Source organism: Gymnoscopelus microlampas (assembly GCF_963454915.1).
Source record: "Gymnoscopelus microlampas genome assembly, chromosome: 9".
In the NCBI taxonomy this organism is placed as follows: domain Eukaryota; kingdom Metazoa; phylum Chordata; class Actinopteri; order Myctophiformes; family Myctophidae; genus Gymnoscopelus; species Gymnoscopelus microlampas.
In genome coordinates, this window is record NC_139946.1 from 45,445,956 (window position 1) to 45,465,920 (window position 19,965).

The window sequence follows — 19,965 nt, forward strand, 5'->3', positions numbered from 1 at the left end:
CAAAATCTTATCCAACAACAACAAAATATTCTAAGTTCTGGGTCTGAGTCTAAATCTCATCAAACGGTGGTTCCGTGGCTCAAATGCCGAATAAATAATGGACCTTGATATGAAAAAAGGTTGAAAACCACTGGCCTAATGCATATCAAACTGGGAGCCCCCATAAAATAAGGCCCCCATACCTCAAAAATATTTGAGGTATTTGTACTTTACTTGAGCATTTCCAATTTCCAAATGTACTTCTACTCCACTGCATATTGGATCCAATTCAAATATTGAAAACTTTAGTTACTAGTTACTTTGCTATTTTCAAAAGATTTTTTATACATTTGAAAACTTGAAATGGGACATTCTGCATAATGAGTACTTTTACTTTTGGTACTTTAAGTACATTCTGATGCCAAAACTGTTGTACTTTTACTCAAGTACATTTTGAATTCCGGACTTTTACTTGTAACAGAGTATTTATATATTGCAGTATTGATACTTTTACTTAAAGGAGGAGTTCACCCAAAAAATGACTTATTTTCTATCAATTACACACCCCATGAAGCCTTGATTTCATGGATTTATTTTTGTTTTTGTGGCATTCCTAAGACAATAATTTGATGACCGTGTGTATTTCCGGTAGGAGACACAAATAATTTACTTTGTGTCTCCTACCGGATACATTAGCCGGTAGGAGACGGGAATCTAATTATTAGCTTAGGAATGCGACAAAAGCAAAAAAGAATCCATGGTTTCAAGGCTTCATAGGGTGTGCAATTGATATAAAATAAGTCATTTTTTGGGTGAACTCCTTCTATTCACTGCCAGATTTTTTTCAGATTTTTTTCAGTTTTATGCCAAGAGATTTTTCATTGAAAAAAAAAAGTACTCAGGAGCCGAGATACAGTACAGAATTTTTAAGTTTTAAGTTAACAAGGAAGTGGATAGGAGTCTAGATCTTCGAAAAATCATATCTCCTTGGTCTTTGGGTCAAAATTATTATTATTATTATTTTTTGCTAAAAACGAGTTAACTCGATCTAGGCAATCAATGTGTTAAGTAAAACATGTGAGTACTTTTTCCACCACTGGTTGAGAATCAGATCACTAGAACCACTAGCGTCCATTAAGCACCATTTACTGTTACCAGTAGACAGTCCAAATGCTCAAGTTACAGAAAATGGTATAACTTAATACACCGTATTGAGTTAACATTGTCACTAAATAAATAAAGGCTGCATGGAGACAGTTAGTTGTCACCCATCATCACACCGTGTCTAATAGATAGATATCTGACCTCACGACACACTGAAACAACATAAATCGTGTGTTGGCCATTGTTTGCGCTGCCACATTTTCCTGGCCCCCCCCACACTTACACAGAGATGTAACCACACACCTATTGCAAAAAAAACACACATCAGCATCAATATTTGATCGGATTGTCTCAAGCGGTGGTTTTACAGTATGGTCTCAAATGTTTAACCAATTAAGACCTGGGACGCATCTGTGTCATTTTTAGATTTGAGCTAGAAAAAAAAAAAATTTACACTTTGGGCTATTCAAAAATAGCAGATATACAAGCTCATAGCACGGCACCGAGTGCCGCGCTATGAGCTTGTAGATCTGCTATTTTTGAAAAATACTGAAATGTGTGCACATCTTCAAATATATATTTTTTTAAAGCGAACATTTGTAACTCAAATCTTTGCTTCTGGGGGGTCCCTGGAACAAAATATTTTGAGATGGGGGTCCCTGGAACAAAATACATATAATTTTGGGGGTCCTTGACATGAAAAAGTTTTAGCACCACTGATATAGAAACATACGTTTTTCAGAAAACTGTTGGGACATTTGTAGAATCGGAACATCAGGCCTTAAAGGGTTAAACACACCTTTTATTTCCAGTTCATTCTCTTTGGCATTGACTAACTATCAACGTGGGGCACAGGGACCCCTAGGGGGTCCTTGAGGGGGGTTCTAGGGGGTTTCACCCCCTAGAACCCCCCTCTGAAACAGATCTACAAGCTTACAGCACGACGTCACAAAGTGACGCGTTGTAAGCTTGTAGATCAGCTATTTACGCTATTTTTACCTTCTTTTAAGTCTAAAATGTCTTTGAATATTTCAGTTATTTGTCATATCTGCCCACTGCAACGAGGCAAACAGAAATGTATTTTTTATTCATATTTTCCAATGTTCAATGCCAAAAAACACAAAAGACCTGGAATGCTGGAATGTCACTTTAGTTTTCTTTGGCTATTCAAAAATAGCAGATACAGTATACAAGTGCATAGCTCGGCACCGAGTGCCGCGCTATGAGCTTGTAGATAATTATGCTATTTTTGAAAAGTCTTGAAAAAAAAATGTTTTTTCCAAAAACTGTTAGGATTTAGATTTTTTTTAAGAATCACCTCAGGTCTTAATGGGTTAAATCGTTAATCGCAATTATTAGTGTGACAATTAATCGTCAACTTAAATTTGTAATCGTGACAGCCCTACTAGGGGGTCCCCAGCTAAACGATGGGAGTTAGGAATTAGGATCAAATGGACAACCGGTCTGTAACTTCCACAGTCAATGTACAAACAGCTCCGTCGCAGAGTAAAATTAATTGACACTACAGTGTGGGGGGTCCCAGAGATAAGAAAATTGTATCAAACGGGGATCCGTGGCCAAAAGCCGTATCAAAATGTCCTTGACATTATAAAGGTTGAGAATCACAATTCCATAGAGATGCACTACTGGCACACTGTTGCAAACGGGGTGATGTGGCTCAAGCTCTTTTTCCTAATTAGTGAAGTAGTGAAAGTCTATTCATAATGAGATACTGTCCAATTAGTGAAGTAGTGAAGGTGCATTCATAATGAAATACTGTCTACTGTAAGACATTTAAACCCTAACTGCTCCCCAGGCACTGCTCCTATTAGTTAGGATAGGTAATACAGAGGACAAGTTTCACGCATGTGCAAATGTACAGTGACAAACAATACTAAGTAAAATACCCCCAAAGGAGTGGGGACTAAATTATACATTATTATTAATTATAGTGAAGTAGCAAAGGTCCATTCATAATTAATGAGATACTGTCCAAAGGCCAACAGAAGTAAGAATGTTCTCATTACAGTACAACATTAATATCCTAACATAAAGGCATTGTTATCATGCTATCATACAGAACTGCTTCACACTACACAGAAAAAAAACGAAAATAGGGCTTTAGCGGTTAATCGATTTGTTGACATAGAAAAATACATATATCTTTTAAAAAACACGCTTCTCGATTATTCGATTTAATTAAAAAAGTCGTTGATAGAATAATCGCTAAGAACGTATCGATAGTTATCGATATATCGAAAGCCCTAGACAACACAGAGACCAGAGTTGAACCCTTGCTGGTTGATAGTCGAGTTTGGTAAACATCTCATTAAACTATAAGGCTGCAATATCTTTGGAAAACTTCTAATACATTTTCGGTTCAGCTGTTTTCTAAGTAAATGAATACATACTGTATAGTACACATACATTTAAGGAACCAGAGGTCGTGGCTCCATTGTCTCACTACATACAGAGATGTAAAGAGACATCTTTGCTACAAGGACCATAAATCTGCACACACCGCAACAATACACGTGACCCTGTCAAGTCCCTGTCAAGTTGCCTGGGTCTCATTTTACCCAGCGAGAGTGAGTCATAGGACTACACCGTGGCTGGGTACCTCTTTTAGAGGAGATAACAGGCCTACAAGATGCTGACAATGAAGGATTTACGGTCAAAGAGAAGTGGAAGAACAAGTGGTTTGTCAGAGGAAACGGAAGATATCTCACATATTTTTTCCAAAGTGGACATGAGGTTGTCATGGTGTCCATTCCCTACAGAGAAGTCTTACTCATCTGAGCCACGTGATGTTGAAGGTCATTTCGGTGAGTGAAATATTTAATACTTCAAATTATCTCAACTTACACTCAATGGAAATTTGGTGTGGAGCATCAGCATTGTGATATTTATGCACACATAGTGATGTACACACTTGAGTCTGAAACATAAGCATAAGCTTAAACTTTGTTCCCAATAAAATGTAGTCAAAACCGCAAACCGGTCAGCTCAGACTTAACTAGAATAAGTGAGAACCTATCACTAAGGGGACAAGTAGTAATGCTCCGGTAATTGATGCTTAGCACAGCAAGAAGTTGCCTAGGCTTTGAAGTAGTCAGCTACAACAGTGGTTCTCAAACTTTTTCATGTCAAGGACCCCAAAAATGATATGTATTTGGCCGCCGACCCCCATCTCAAAAGATTTTGTTCCAGGGACCCCCCAGAAGCAAAGATTTGAGTTACAAATGTTCGCTTTAAAAAATATACATACAAAAGGTTTGCACAAATGTTAATGTTTTTTTTCTAAAATAGCAGATCTACAAGAGCCTGTATATCTGCTATTTTTTAAAAGCCAAAGTATAAAATAATGGTTAGAGTGGTTACACAGATGCGTTCCCAGTCTTAAAGGGTTAATGCTTAGCGCAGCAAGAAGTTGCCTAGGTTTTGAAGTAGTGAGCTACAGGATATCAGAAATGTACCGTAAATTTCGGACTATAAGCCGCGACTTTTTTTTCCCATTTTTCGACCCTGCGGCTTATATAACGGTGCGGCTTATCTATGGATTTTTATAGCTAACGGCCACTAGGGGACTTCCTAAATCTAGGGATTTTACACCCGCGGCTTATAGTCCAGTGCGGCTTATATATGTACACATCATTCAATTTAGCTGCTGCGGCTTATATTCAGGTGCGGCTTATAGTGCGAAAATTACGGTACTCGTCTCCGCCAGGCCGGACAGCCGAATGCCAGAGGGCCAAAGGCTATATGTTTCTGCTCCTGTCCGTCCGTCTGTGTGTGTGTGTGTGTGTGTGTGTGTCTGTGTGCCTGTGAGCAGCTGATCTCCGGCACCGCTGGACCGATTGGTGTGAATTGTGATACTTTTCACGCACTCCCTCAGTAGGCCAAGGAAGAACCTCCACACCACCATGGCTTATGATGCAACCATATACAGTAGGCCTAGGCCATGCCCATTTCTGCCAGACAACATTTTCCGCCACGTGATTAACTCATTCACTGCCTGAATTATTTCTGGCCACGTTTGCCCACTGCCAAGATTTTTAATTGAAAAAAAAAAAGTACTCAGGAGCCGAGATACAGAATTTTTATGTTTAAAGTTAACAAGGAAGTGGATGGGAGTCTAGATCTTCGAAAAATCGTTTTAGTCGTTCTAGGCAGGCATGGCTTATGGGACAAAAGTCGTTTTAGTCGTTCTAGGCAGTGAATGAGTTAATGTATCCGTCGGATTTTTCAGATTCCATTCCGATTGGCTACGATTGGCTTTGAAAATTTCGCGGGAAGTGCATGTTTTGCACAAAATGCCAAATCATGAACGCAGCATCCGATCGTCGTGAGACTCCAGTAGGCCAAGGATGAACCGCCGCCCCAAATTGTTTTAATCAACCTCATGGTCGTTGATATAACAGTATAGCCCAGGGTAAACTGTTACCCCCTTCTTTGTCCTTTGTTAAGGGTTGAATGCAGGTGTGGTGGTCTCAGAAACAAAGGAAAGCTGGCAGTAAAAGACTCATTCTCTACATAAACCGTTGATATAACAGCCCACTTTAAGCTTTGGCTTATAACTATTGAACCGCGTTTGTTTGTCTCTAAGACCCAGCCTTGTTAATAAAATAACTAGTCATACGTCTATACTGTAGCTCTACAGTTCATTAACCAACCAACCAACAGCTGTGTGTGAAATGAAGGAGTGGTGTCAGTTGATAATAGGCATGGAAGTCGATCATCGATGTGTAGGGCAATGTTGGATTGTATTTACGGTATCCAACATGAGATAAGAGGATTGAGGGTAAAAAGGTGCTGAAAAATAAATCAACGTTGCACTACACTGAGGTATTTAGTTACTGCCTTTTTTTATATTGCATTATATTGAGCTGATAATTGGTTTTTAGTTACAAAAATACCCGGCCAATACCAGTGCAGTAGTCAGCTATTTAGTTCTTGTGGAACTCCTTGGAACAAGTTATTAAGTTGTTATCTGACACAACCCAACAGTTTCTTACCAACCGTTGACTATAGTGGGTGATTACAGCTAGCAATTTACCTGTCCAGAGAAGGGAGCTTGAAGGCCTCTTGAAATGGTAATTGACACCGCAGTAAGCACTTAGGACATTTTACCAGTTCATTACCTAACGTAATCCATAGGGTCTGTCACTTTGCCTGTAAGTAACTGGCGGCTGGTCACATGACAAGAGACAATGCTGCTGAGGATCAGTTGCCCAGAGCTGACCCAGTTAGCGTGCTCCGTTCACCACTCTGCCCAGAAGGCAAGAGGACGACGAAGAAGGAGCTCCAAACACCACCATCAGAGCTGGTGGAGAAGATGGCCAGACAGAAGGAGTTGGAGGGACTTTGCTGCTGACCTATGCGCCAGTCGGTGCCCTACTGGACCGGCCCAAAGCTTGGCCCGGCCCGAACAATTACCATACTTTTAGGCCCGAAAACCCCGAAAACCCGGAAAGGTGTCATTATGAGCGTATAACCTTCTGTTCCAGAGATAATGGCCAAAACGTGTTGAAAACGGACACTTTCGCCGATTTTCGATCGCCGATTTTCACTCGAGTTTTGGCCATTGTCGTCCGTTTTTTTTTTAATAACACCGGCTAGGAAGGTCGGACGGCAACAAACTAGATACCTGAGTAAGCTTCACTTTGAGCTGCATCCAACACATCCACTGCCATTTCCATCGGCCTTACCGTTAGGCTGCTAGGGGCAGTGAAATGTATTTTTGGGGGGTAATAGAATTATAATTATTTTTATTTTTTTTCACGTAACCCAAGGCTCGGGCCGGCCCGACTAATTAGCATAGATTTTGGGCCCAGCCCGGCCCGGCAACGTCGGGTCAGGTAGGGTCGGGTTCGGGCAGAATTTGAGAACTCTAGTTCATTATCTGCAGCCCAATCCCTTGGTACCTCTTACCTGCCCAGTACAGAGTTTTAGAGGCTGAGCTCAGGGCTTAGTGGTGGTGAGTTACCTGTCCAGAGAGATTGTAGTTATAGCCCAGTTCCCTAGAGATGGTCCAGTTAGCGTGGTCCTCCACGGAGGTCATGTCTGGGTATTTCACTGGGTTGCTGAAGTGGTCAAACTCCAACTCCAAACATGGGGTTTCCTACAAAAAAAAATGGAAATAACAAATAATAATAATAATAAACTTTATTTGTATAGCACCTTTCATGACATCAAATGCAACAAAAGACAAATAACACAATATTAAAAACAATAACATCAAAAATATGATCAGGGACAAATTAAAAGGAGGCAAGATCAAAATTAAAACAATACAAGAAAATAGCAAGAACAAAACATCACTGCATCACTTTAGAAGGATTCCAGAACCACTCAGATTACCTATCACCTATTTAGGTACACACTTCAATTAGGAACCACACAGACTCTACCTATTGAAAGATATACTAAATCTACATTTACTTGGAACCACTAAAAGCAAGAGTGAAAAAGTGGGTTTTGAGCTTGCTTTTAAAGCTACCTACTGTATGGTCGTTGCCTGTCTTACAGCATGTGTAATTGGAGCTTGTTCCAGGCTGTTGGCCCATAAAAGCAGAAAGCTGCCTTGCCACGTTTTTCATAATTCATGTTTGGCACCTCGAGGAGGCCATTCGCATACAACTGGCAAAGAGACTCACTTTATATTTAGCTGATGTCTCTGTGTGTTTAGCTCTCAAAGAAATTGACTTCCAAATGTCTGCTTGTTAGATTTATCTAAGGATAATCTAATCTAAAATAATATAATATAATCATGTGCTTGGAAGAGACAACAATATATTTGTTATAACTGAACTCTGTGAATATCTAACTAACTAGGTTCTAAAACAACATGGTATATGGCAGGGGTCTTCAACAGGGGGTCCGTGACCCCTATAGGGGTCTTGAGCGTGAGCTTGTAGATCGGCTATTTTTGGCAAAGAGGTATGGTGTAGAGGGAAAAAAAGAGAAACACTGCAGTAAGCACTTAGTACATTTGTAGCTTGAGCTTGTAGATCGGCTATTTTTCACAAAGAGGTATGGTGTAGAGGGAAACAAGATAAACACAATTTTATACAATATAGAGGGGGTCCCTGCTTCGTCTCTCTCTCAGCTAGGGGGTCCTTGGCCTGAAAACGTTGAAGAACCCCTGGTATATGGACTTGTGAGTGTGAGTGTGTACCTTATTGGGGTTTGATCCGGTGACCCCTATGGCGTTGAGCAGGTCTTCGAGGCCGTGGGGAACCGGCCATAGGTTGAGGGCCAGCTTGTGTGCCACCAGGGTGTGGGTGTAGTCAAACAGGTTGACGTTCCCCCAGGCCAGGGGACAATGCTCCTGTGGGGGGAGGAGAGGGGGGGAGACGGGGAATGGAGGAGCTGGTTTTACTTGAACATTCTTTCTTTCTTTCTTTCTTTTTCCTTTATTTATTCAGGGAAGCCAATAGTCCATATTCACACGGCGGCCATTTGGGAATTTAACATTGCGTTGCTGTGGCAACTGGGGTGGCATTTCTTTGACTTAATGGCAATATGGCCGCCGTGTGAATATGGTCTATTGAGAGCAAGCTCTCTTTTTCAAGGACGCCCTGATAACAGCATATAAAATACAATACATATATAATGAAAAACAATAACACACATTTGAATCATATTACAGTGTCACAGATGCAAATAAACATAGAGTTACATGAAGCAGGTGCAGTCACTATGTAGTGTGTCCTCGAGAAGCACCCTGAATGTCTCTATTGAGACCAATCGCAACAGTTTCAGAGGGTCCTGAAGTTTGTTCCATTAGTGTGGAGCATAATACATGAGAAGCAGTCTTTCCTTGTTCACTGCTCTTACGTGGACTGCTATATCTAATGTGGGTTTGTGAACGTGTTGAATGTCCAGTAACCTTTGGTTTCAAAAGCGAGGATAGGTACAAAGGAAGCTTTCCACACAAGGCCTTATAAATAAATCAAATAAAATGTTGCTCTCTACGCACTGCGAGAGATGGCCAACCCACTTTATCATATCAAATACAGTGAAGGGTGAGATAATCATCGCCAGTAATAAAACGCAAAGCACTGTGGTAGACTGCTTCAAGAGGCTTCAGTGTGGAGAGTGAAGCATGCATACAATATATCCCCAGAGTCAAAAACAGACATTATTACAGATTGAATTATAGTCTTTCTGTTCTTTCTCTTCCAGTGTTGATTTTGATTTAGCTTTAGTCATAGTCTTTTGAATAAAATTCCATTTAGTTTTACTCATATTTTTTATTCATCTGAAATGTTTTAGTTTTTGTCTAGTTTTAGTCGACTAAATAAAGTCGACTAAATCTACAGTTGATTTAGTGGACCAAAAATTTATTTTGGTGGACCGTGATGGCTGATTTTACACTTGGTTGCATGCTGAAAATAGCCGATCGCACTGCGACGCGTTGTGAGCTTGTAGATCGGCTATTTTCAGAGCGCAACACCCGAGCGCAACCAAACATAAAATGACTTGTCTTTTAGTTCTACTGGATCTCTTCTCCACTCGTCCCTCACTAACATTTTAGTCTAGTTTTGATTTGTTAAGTCTTAGTTTTAGTCATCATAGCTTCGTTTTTATTTCGTTTTCGTCAGTGAAAAAAGGTAGTCGACGAAAGTATTTCGTCATAGTTTCAGTCGACGAAATCAACACTTGCTTATGCTTAATGCTTATGTTAATGCTTAATACTCCCTTCCGCTCACAAGACCCAATGAGGAAAACCAACCCTGTTAATCCACTTCACCTACAGTAAAATTTGACTGACTGAACAAGCCCTATTATTTTACGTTTAAGATAACATCTTAATCTTTGAGGTCTTGAGTCTTCACTAAGAGGCAGCCGTGTAAATCATTGAGACAGAGAAAGAGACAGAGTTACATGCACGACAGCCAGTCAAAAAGCACCTCCTTATGGCAGCAGGTAGCTGGAACCAAAGGCCGGTGTAGAAGAAGTGTTTTATCTTTAATTTATGGTGAGGCATGAAAGGGCATCCGCCAACCCAAGCCTCACCGCAGCAGGTCAAACCAGGGGACAGACACTCTATGACTGGTGTCAGTTACAGTATCCATGCCCAGCATAGAAAGATAAAACACATACACACAGACAGACAAGCACGCCTTTCTCTGGCTGGGTTTTCTCCCCATGCCAGAGAGGAGGGCAGATCGATCAGTCAGGGTGTCTGCTAACAGTGTCAGGCCCGATGGACACAGAGACCCACATGCGGACATACTGTACTGTACTGTACACACGCACGCACACGTGCACACACATTCTCGCTGTAGTGTTTGATATCCAGAATCTTAACATTCAAACACACGGAGACAGGACTGCCTTTTACTGTCTTATGTCCTTTCCATAATCATCCAACAGCTGTGCATTTAATCACATACAATTGTCCTCATCACATACACCTGTGCCTTACATCCTGGTACATGCTCTCCAAATACAATGAGTGGCACTGGACACTACATTCACATACTTATAAAGACAAAGGCGGACATAGAGCACACCAGTGGTTCTCAACCAGTGGTCCGGGGACCACCAGTGGGCCTTGAGGGGGTCCCAGGTGGTCCCCAGCTAAATGACGGAGAGTTGGTAACCAAATGGACCCTTATTAGATCTTTAACTCTTGAGAGCGTAGAATGAAACCAAATGGACCCTTACGGGTCCATTTGGTTTCATTGTACGCTCTCAAGAGTTAAATTATTGTTAAACTAAATTACTTAATTAAAGAATTGTTATTTTGATCAACGTTTGTCTGTTATCTCTCCTATGGTACCAACATCAACACAGCATGGAATTGTGATTCCAAAATCTTATCTAACAAATAACAAAATATTCTAAGTTTTGGGTCACGGGTACGTTGTTGGCTGCTCTGCAGCATACCATGCCTACTTAATAATTATTAAAAAAAGTGTCTAAGGACTATTCCGTGAGTGCTGGTATTCACTTACAGAGATGTATTATAAAGTTACTTTTCCAGACAGTGCACCCGGTAAGAAAGTGAAGTATTGTCGAGTTGGAGTCGTGCTCTCACCCTTGTTTTGGCGAAAACAAGCAACATTCAACTGCCCACAACTATGGAGTGGTTTATCGCGGCGGCAAAAAAGAAAAACCTCAGATTCTCCGAGACCCCCTTACGTCTTTTAAAGCAATCAGCGGGTGGATCGTTGTGACAAATAACATTCTAGTATTTTTCAAAGGTTAGTGAAAACATTCACGGAAATCGATGGCAGTGGCTTAGCAAACAATGTTTTATTTCTGGCAGTCAAAGAGTTAATTTACGGAAAAACAAAAAAAAGTTTAACCGTGGAGATAAAAGGTTTCTGCCCGACAACAGCGTTATGCAAGTTAAAGGGATTTAGTTCCTTCGGACTCGAATGGAAAAAAAAAAGTCCTTTCTGTCGATTGTGTTTCTAGGCAGTCTGACACCAGGCGCCCCTGACCGATTAGTAATTAAACAGAACCAAAGATGATACCTTGGCACCCATTCAACAAGGACACACACACACACACACACACACACACACACACACACACACACACACACACACACACACACACACACACACACACACACACACACACACACACACACACACACACACACACACAGAGAGAGGTGCGGTGGATGGGTTAGCGTGTCGGTGTTGAATTAAAAATAGCATGGTGAAGGTGATCTGACTATGAGGCAACTCGCTGCTGTCTTAGTTTACCTAATTTACCACGCTTTAAGCCGCACAAGGCCGACCGTTTGTCTGTCTGTGACGTGAGAAGCCTAAATATCCTAATATGCATCATTGTTCTCTGGTAGACAGGCACCCGACTCACCGGCGGCGCCTAATAATTGACTTAATAGAGGCTAATCTGGAATGAACCACGCACCCTTAGGACCAGACTGGCACACTAAAGAGGCTTGACTGTCATTACTCACCGTCAAGGTGGCCGCAGTGGTGGAAAAAGTACTCACATTTTTTACTTAAAAGTAAAAGTATCAATACTGCAATGTTACAAGTAAAAACCCAAAAGCAGAAAGTACTCATTATGCAGAATGTCCCATTTCACACGTTTTCAAATGTATACAAATCTTTAGAAAATAGCAGATCTACAAGCTCACAATGCGTCGCTTCGCGACGCATTGTGAGCTTGTAGATTGGCTATTTTCAAATGGCCAAAATGTATATAGGAGTGGAGTGGTTAATGAATGTTTTGTAATACTAATCTAAATCTACAAAGTAACTACTAACTAAAGTTTTCAAATAATTGTAGTGGAGTAAAAGTATAATATTTGCCTCTGAGATGTAGTGGAGTAGACGTAAAAGTACAGAAAACTGGAAATATTCCAGTAAAGCAAAAGTACCTCAAAATTGTACTTAAAGTACAGTACTTGAGTAAATGTACTCAGTTACTTTCCAACACAGGGTGGCCGCGGGCAGCCATGAAACCACTGGGGGGGGATGATGACGCACTGCATATGTTGTGAACGGCTTCGACCTAAATTCACCAGTAACTGGCCGTACATCATTCATTATAAAGCCAATCGCTAACGTGTTCAACCTACAATCATTAAAGCTGATTTTCTTGCACAACCACAAAATGGCTGATTGATGAGTTGGACCTGAACAAGGTGCTTAAAAGCTTTGGCTTCGTGAATGACAGGCAAACACACCACTTTGGAAATTAGGCGAATAACCGCGGACGAGGCTCCTGTCCATAGTGTTGATTTGTGGATTGATGGTCGTTGACTGTTATGGCCTTTGATTTCTTCGTTAATAGAGATGAGACTCAACAACACTGCTGTTAACGTCTGCATTGTTATCCCGACTGTAGCCTATTATGCATTCATTCAATAGTATTTGTATCACCGCCTGTCTATATGTAATTACAATGTTGCAGTCGCTATGCTGGTCTGAAGCAGGCAGCACCTAGCCTGGGATCCAGCCTGCTTCGCGACGTTCGGCAGACTTTTTTTTCTCTCTTCGCTTCTCAGTCTGGAAAGCCTCCTATATGACTGGTTTTGCAGAACTACACTGGAACTACATATGTTACGTTAGGCAACGTCGTTGCTGATTGGATGTTGTTCAAACGAATGACGAATCACAACGATCACACTGTTTTTTTTGTCCCGCCCCGCACCACAGACCAATCAGAAGCCACGGCAAGATTCCAGCCGTATGCCATGTCCCGCCTCCCTTGGAGATAGGAGGCTTTCCAGACTGATAAGCGAAGAGAGAAAAAAAAGTCCGCCGAACGTAGCGAAGCAGGCTGGATCCCAGGCTAGGCAGCACCAGACGAGAGCATCAATATCATGAGATTTAAAATGAATATATACATATATTGGGGGCACACAATTTTTAACACAATGTTGCGTAGAGTTCTAACTGTCATTAGAGTAAACTGTGTGGCCCCCTTTTTGCCTAACATATGCTATTAATGTTTTAGTTACAGTACACTTATTTAAAAACACCAACAACAGAAAATACATAATAAACCGCTCACAAAATGTAAGGAAACTTGAATTTGGGCCATTATATCTCCCCTTTACTAATACCAATCAGTAAAGTGTTATATATCATTTTTATCGTTGATTAGTCACCTTTACAACAAGGTACAGCTTGTAAGCATCGGGCATTCATGGAATAAGCAACACAAGCAAACGTGTGGGTAGCGCCGAGCAAAAATGTGCCAAAATGGCCTGTTAGACTTTTCTGCTGACATTCAATGTTGTGACATTCATGACATTCAATGGGCTTCAGGTGTGTGCCAGTCACAGGTGTGTGACTGTCTCACAGGTTAGTGACTGGCACCTGAACATGGGTTCTGCAACTTTGTTGAGTTTGTGTATGCTCCAAGCAGCAACACTGCCCCCATGGAAAGATGCCACTTTTGTCAGGATAAGGCCCGTGCAACAAGTGAAGCTGGTGTTCTGTTATGCAGAGTGACAGCATTATTTGGTGTTAGCCCTGGTACCATTTCCAAATTTAGGATTAAGTTCTGTGAGACTGGTGAAGTCAACAAGGAAGACAACAACCCAGACCCCTTGCTTCACTGAGGAACCATAGATTTACAGGCAAGATTTGCACAACGGTACCAAAGACAGATGTCAAAGTTGCAGGGCCCATGCTCAGGTGCCAGACACACACCTTTGACTGGCACACACTGGCCTGCAAATGCTACCAGGGCTGACATCAAATAATGCGTAATCTGCGTAACGGAACACCAGCTTCACTTGCCCTATTGCACGGGCATTATCCTGAATGGACAAACGTGGCATCTTTCCATGGGGGCAGTGTTGCTGCTTGGAGCATACACAAACTCAACAAAGTTGCAGAACCCATGTTGCAGAACGCAAAGTTGCAGAACCCACCTCTCAGCAGGTGTGTGCTGGCAGGTCGCTCAAAACAAGAGCGATTACCAGCAAAAGCATATTGGGTGATTTTGGCACATTTTTGCTCGGCGCTACCCACACGTTTGCCTGTGTTGCTCTTTCCATGAATGCCCGACGCTTACAAGCTGTACCTCGTTGTAAAGGTGACTAATCACCGATAAAAATGATATGTAACACTTTACTGATTGGTATTAGTAAAGGGGAGATATAATGGCCCAAATTCAAGTTTCCTTACATTTTGTGAGCGGTTTACATACATCAGTATGTACGTATGTATGTATTAGTAGACAGAGTTTTAGATATGGCTCTTGTGTGTATGGTGTATTGTGTAGTGTTGCTGTGGTTATGATGTGGTGTTAGTGGCAGGGAACTAGTGAACTGCCACACACTACATCTCATTGTTTCATTGCCTTGTGGGCCCATTTGCTATCAATATTTCAGTGATCTCCGTGTATAAACGGAGTCATGCACATTAAGGCTCCTGTTCCTTCTATAAGATGGATGTTTATCTTACCTCCTTCGCCCCCTTCCTGCCCTTCACAGAGCAGATGGAGAGACAGAGTCTGGCAGCGCGGGGGATGTCTGGGATGTACATGTCATACGTCAGCCACTCATTCCACCTGCAGACACACAGACAGACAGACAGACAGACAGACAGACATTAAGACCTGAGGCCGATTCTAAATGTCTTCTAAATCCTTCTCTTTCTTTTTTAAACCTATGTTGCTATTTTTTCAGTGGTTCTCAGACTTTTTCATGTCAAGGACCCCCCAACATTATATTTATTTGGCCGCGGCGGACCCCTATCTCAATATATTTAGTTCCAGGGACCCTGATCATTTCTCGGGGGACCCCCTGCTGGAAGCCCCTCGAGGACCCCCCTGGGGTGTCCCTGTACCAACATGTCATTGATGTGACTATTACAAAGCAAAGACATCTGGTTCCCTCGTGACTTAAATGCATGGGAATCCAGAGCACTAATCTGTTAACTCACCCCCTTGTAGCACTTGCTTGCACCTGCTAAAATTAACCACATGAACCCTATAGTGTTCCTATTCTGGTGCGAGAATAGCTCTAGTATCTAATAACTAAGGTCAACAAGCTCACAACACATAGGGTTGTCACCACTACAAATTTAAGTTGACGATTAATTGTCACTCAAACAACTGCGATTAACTCATTCCCTGCAAATGACGTCTTTTGACGGCTGTTTTTAATGTTCCCACACCGCCAATGACGTCTTTTGATGTCTCTTAAAATAAAATAAAAAATTCAAAGAAAATTCGTATTATTATTTTATTTTTTTCGTTTTTCACAAAGAACCAGGAGATAACACGATCCAAAGATGTACTGCTCCATTCACTTCCCTGTTATTGATATTGGAATATATAAATAACATTTCAATTTCTGCTTGCCTTTTAGGCTTTGTAATAATAAATTGCAGAGATCAGATAACTTCAATAATACAAAGAAATTATTTACATATTTAATAATGCCAGAAATAGCTGATCTACAAGCTTACAAATTTACAATGCGTCACGAAGTGACGCATTGTAAGCTTACAACGCGTCTACAAGCTTACAACGCCTACAAGCTTAAAAAAAGCAGAAATACAACGCGTCTACAAGCTTACAACGCCTACAAGCTTAAAAAAAGCAGAAATAGCTGATCTACAAGCTTACAACGCGTCACTTGGTGACGCGTTGTAAGCTTGTAGATCAGCTATTTCTGCTTTTTTTAATATTTGAAAATGTGTGAAAAATCTTCAACATGGAAACGATTATGACGATTATGCAAAAATAATTGCGATGATCTCAAATAATTGCGATGACACGAATATGGAATAATTGTGACAGGCCTAACGACACCGTGGAGAGATTTGGAGCAGAGGGGAAAAGTAAGGGTTGGGAGACAAAAAGGGCAATTGCGGTGACCTTATGGCAGTCGTGTGTGCTGCAGGATTACCTGGGGTTGGAACAAGGGACTCGCTGTGTGTTGACGTTGTCACACATCTGCTCTCCTCCGTGGTAGATCCCTGTCCTCACGTAGATCTACGGGGCAGAGAACAGAGGCAATGAAAAGGACTATACCAGCATTACTACAGAGTCAAATCCAGTGTGTGTTAACGCTTGATCCGGATCCACTGATCCAGTCTGGGTGTTCTTCATAGTAAAAATGGCAAAATCAACATTTTCATTTTTTTTTAAAAACAGTACTGGGTTTGGTGGTGTTCTTTACTGTCTGAATCAACTTTGTTTGCGTTTGTTTATGTGCTACAAGAGTGACTTTGAGAGCTGTATTACTGTACAATGTAAATCAATGAGGAGCATATTTTGAATGATCAATTTCTAATCAATGAAGCAATTATTTTTGATGTCTTGTCCACCGTTGGAGTTACATCATGGCAAGGTAACTACACAACCCAAACCTCTACCAAAGTGGTCTTGCCCTTTAAACATGGGTGCCACGCAAGTTGAGTATACATGCCCACCCGTGGCGTCTCATGCTTATCTCAATTTCCTCACATGCCAGCGGCGCCACATTAATTGGTGAAGCCATACAAACGTGAGGCAAAGCTCAGCCAGTTAGTTGGTCAATCAGAGAAGCCGGTGCCCACAGAAACGCAATGGCGCAGTGGCACAAACAAACGAGCCAATCAGTTAAGCCGAAGGGTTGCGTTGACCAACCAGGAAAGCTGACGCTGGCACGCCTCTAAAACACACAGAATGTGTCCTCCACAGGCCCGAGGACAGACAGATAGTGGTGGGAAAAAGTACTCAAATGTTTTACTTAAGTAAAAGTATCAATACTCTGTTACAAATCTTTTGTTCCAGGGACCACCCCCAGAAGCAAAGATTAGAGTTTTTGATTTGATTTGATTAATTCATGCTTGCAGTGGAGCCAGGGCCCCACTGAAAAACTGCAGAACTTTACATATATATACTGTAGATAGTTAAAAATGTTCGCTTTTAAAAAAAATATATATATTAAAAGATTTGCACAAATGTTCAAGATTTTTCAAAAATAGCAGATTTTTGAAAATATAAAAAAAAAAAAAAAAAAAAAAAAATCAAAAAATTACACACAAATTCAGTAGCATAAATGGACCATGAAGTCCAACATACTAATAAATGGAATCAATAATAAAAAATCAATGAATTTTTTTTGTGTCGATTCGCTCATATAACAAAGCATTTCATAAATGCTTTGTTATTCGTAAAAAAGGCGATGGACAGTTGCAGCTCATAGTTTGTCACCTTGTCGATGTCCCGTATGTTGACGTTGACGTACGTGGCACAGAGCACGCGTATTCGCAGGGTCCCGTTGATGGCCCACAGGGACTTGGCGCTCGCCAGCTCGCCGTTCATGTAGGCGGTCGCCGTGGAGATGCGGCGGGAGTAGGACGGCATGACGAACGTGTCCATGGGCAGCTGGGTGTACAGGCTGTCCTTAGCCATCAGCATCAGGTTGGGCATCCTGCCCAGCATGATGCAACTACGGATATACTGAGAGAGAGAGAGAGAGAGAGAGAGAGAGAGAGAGAGAGAGAGAGAGAGATTTAACCCATTAATTAAGACCTGAGGCGATTCTTAAAAATGTTCTTCTAACAGTTTTTTGAAAAAGAAAAAAAAATGTTTCAAGATTTTTCCAAAATAGCAGATCTACAAGCTCATAGCGCGGCACTCGGTGCCGCGCTATGAGCTTGTATATCTGCTATTTTTGAATAGCCAAAGAAATCGAAAGTGACACAGATGCGTTCCAGGTATTAATGGGTTAAGCGATTCAGGGAAGCAGTGTACAAAAGACAGTTTTGAAAAGGTTTTGGAAAAAGCAGTGTGTTTGTGTGTGTGTGTGTGTGTGTGTGTGTGTGTGTGTGTGTGTGTGTGTGTGTGTGTGTGTGTGTGTGTGTGTGTGTGTGTGTGTGTGCGTGCGTGCGTGCGTGCGTGCGTGCGTGCGTGCGTGCGTGCGTGCGTGCGTGCGTGCGTGCGTGCGTGTGTGTCAGTGGTGGAAAAAGTACTCCATTATTTTACTTAAGTAAAAGTATCAATACTGCAAGCCAGAAATACTCTGTTACAAGTAAAAGTTACAAAAGTGTTGGTATCAAAATGTACTTAGAGTACCAAAAGTAGAAAGTACTCATTATGCAGAATGTCCCATTCATAGGTTTTCAAATGTATAAAAATGCGTTGCATCGCGACGCAGGGACCCCCCCCCCCCGCTACATATTGAATTAGATTGTGTTGCAGTTGAAAATGTGTAGGTTCACATAGACACAACAGCATCAGCGTCACAGCATCGTGTGTGTGTGTGTGTGTGTGAGTTACAAATAAATTAACCACTTAAACCCTAAATGCTTCATTGTCTATAGTTCTATACTTGGTCATCTTTTCCTTTTTTTCCCCATCTAGACCAAATCCGGAGCGAAAATATATGCTATTTCTGCCACTGCTCACCTATGTTCCTTTAACCTTTTAAGACCGGGAACGCATCTGTGTCATTTTAAGATTTCTTTGGCTATATAAAAATAGCAGATCTACAAGCTCATAGCGCGGCACCGAGTGCCGCGCTATGAGCTTGTAGATCTGCTATTTCTTTTTTAAATTGTGAAAATGTGTGCAAATCTTTAGGTTGAATATACAAGCGAAGGTTTTTAATTCAAATCTTTTTACAAATTCACAAAAAAAAAACTCAAAATGTTACAAATGTCTTGTAAATCCTAACAGTTTTTTTTTCCTAAAGTTTTTTTTCATATTTTTTTTTACTTATGTTGCTCATTATCATTATCAATGGTTTTCGTGTCAAGGACCCCCAAAATAATATGTATTTGTCCGTGGACCCCCTCCCATCTAAAAATATTTTGTTCCAGGGACACGATTTTTCTAAAAATAGCAGATCTACAAGCTCATAGACGCTGTATATCTGCTCATAGACGCTCATAGACGCTGTATATCTGCTCATAGACGCTCATAGACGCTGCTCATATCACAATATGAGCTTGTATATCTGCTATTTTTGAATAGCCAAAGAAACCTTAAAATGACAGACATGCGTTTCCTTCCCGGCCTTAAAGGGTTAATGTTGGCCTATAATGTTATGCCAATAATAGGGGCTCATGTGGTCAACACATGAGGACCACACTGTGCAGCCATTGACTTTATACTTAGAGCCAATGTGTCCATATGTTGTTTGAGTTTCATGTATGTGGGGATGGGAGTGAGTGTGTGTGCTGTGTGTGTGTGTGTGTGTGTGTGTGTGTGTGTGTGTGTGTGTGTGTGTGTGTGTGTGTGTGTGTGTGTGTGTGTGTGTGTGTGTGTGTGTGTGTGTGTGTGTGTGTGTGCTGTGCTGTGATGTGATGTGATGTGATGCGACTACTACAGATGTACAGTACTGGAGGAAGAGACACGTTCACAAATGTGAAAGGACTGAGAGCAAGAAAGTGGCCGATCAGCGATACTGGCGTTTTGCACTGTGTGTATGTGCCA

General features: G+C 41.3%; 1 protein-coding gene across 2 annotated transcripts in view; it reads right to left on the minus strand.

The window, feature by feature from the left end:
* Nucleotides 1-19,965, minus strand: part of LOC311052002 (phosphatidylinositol 4,5-bisphosphate 3-kinase catalytic subunit alpha isoform-like) — a 52,651-nt gene that overhangs the window by 17,901 nt on the left and 14,785 nt on the right. For both annotated transcript variants that reach the window (XM_084066750.1, XM_084066751.1), the window contains exons 9-13: nucleotides 17,740-17,988; nucleotides 16,448-16,533; nucleotides 14,997-15,102; nucleotides 8,261-8,413; nucleotides 7,070-7,204 (exon numbers count right to left, since the gene is read on the minus strand). In XM_084066750.1, the coding sequence (XP_083922876.1) occupies nucleotides 7,070-7,204; nucleotides 8,261-8,413; nucleotides 14,997-15,102; nucleotides 16,448-16,533; nucleotides 17,740-17,988 (729 nt within the window). The remainder of the gene's footprint in view (nucleotides 1-7,069; nucleotides 7,205-8,260; nucleotides 8,414-14,996; nucleotides 15,103-16,447; nucleotides 16,534-17,739; nucleotides 17,989-19,965) is intronic.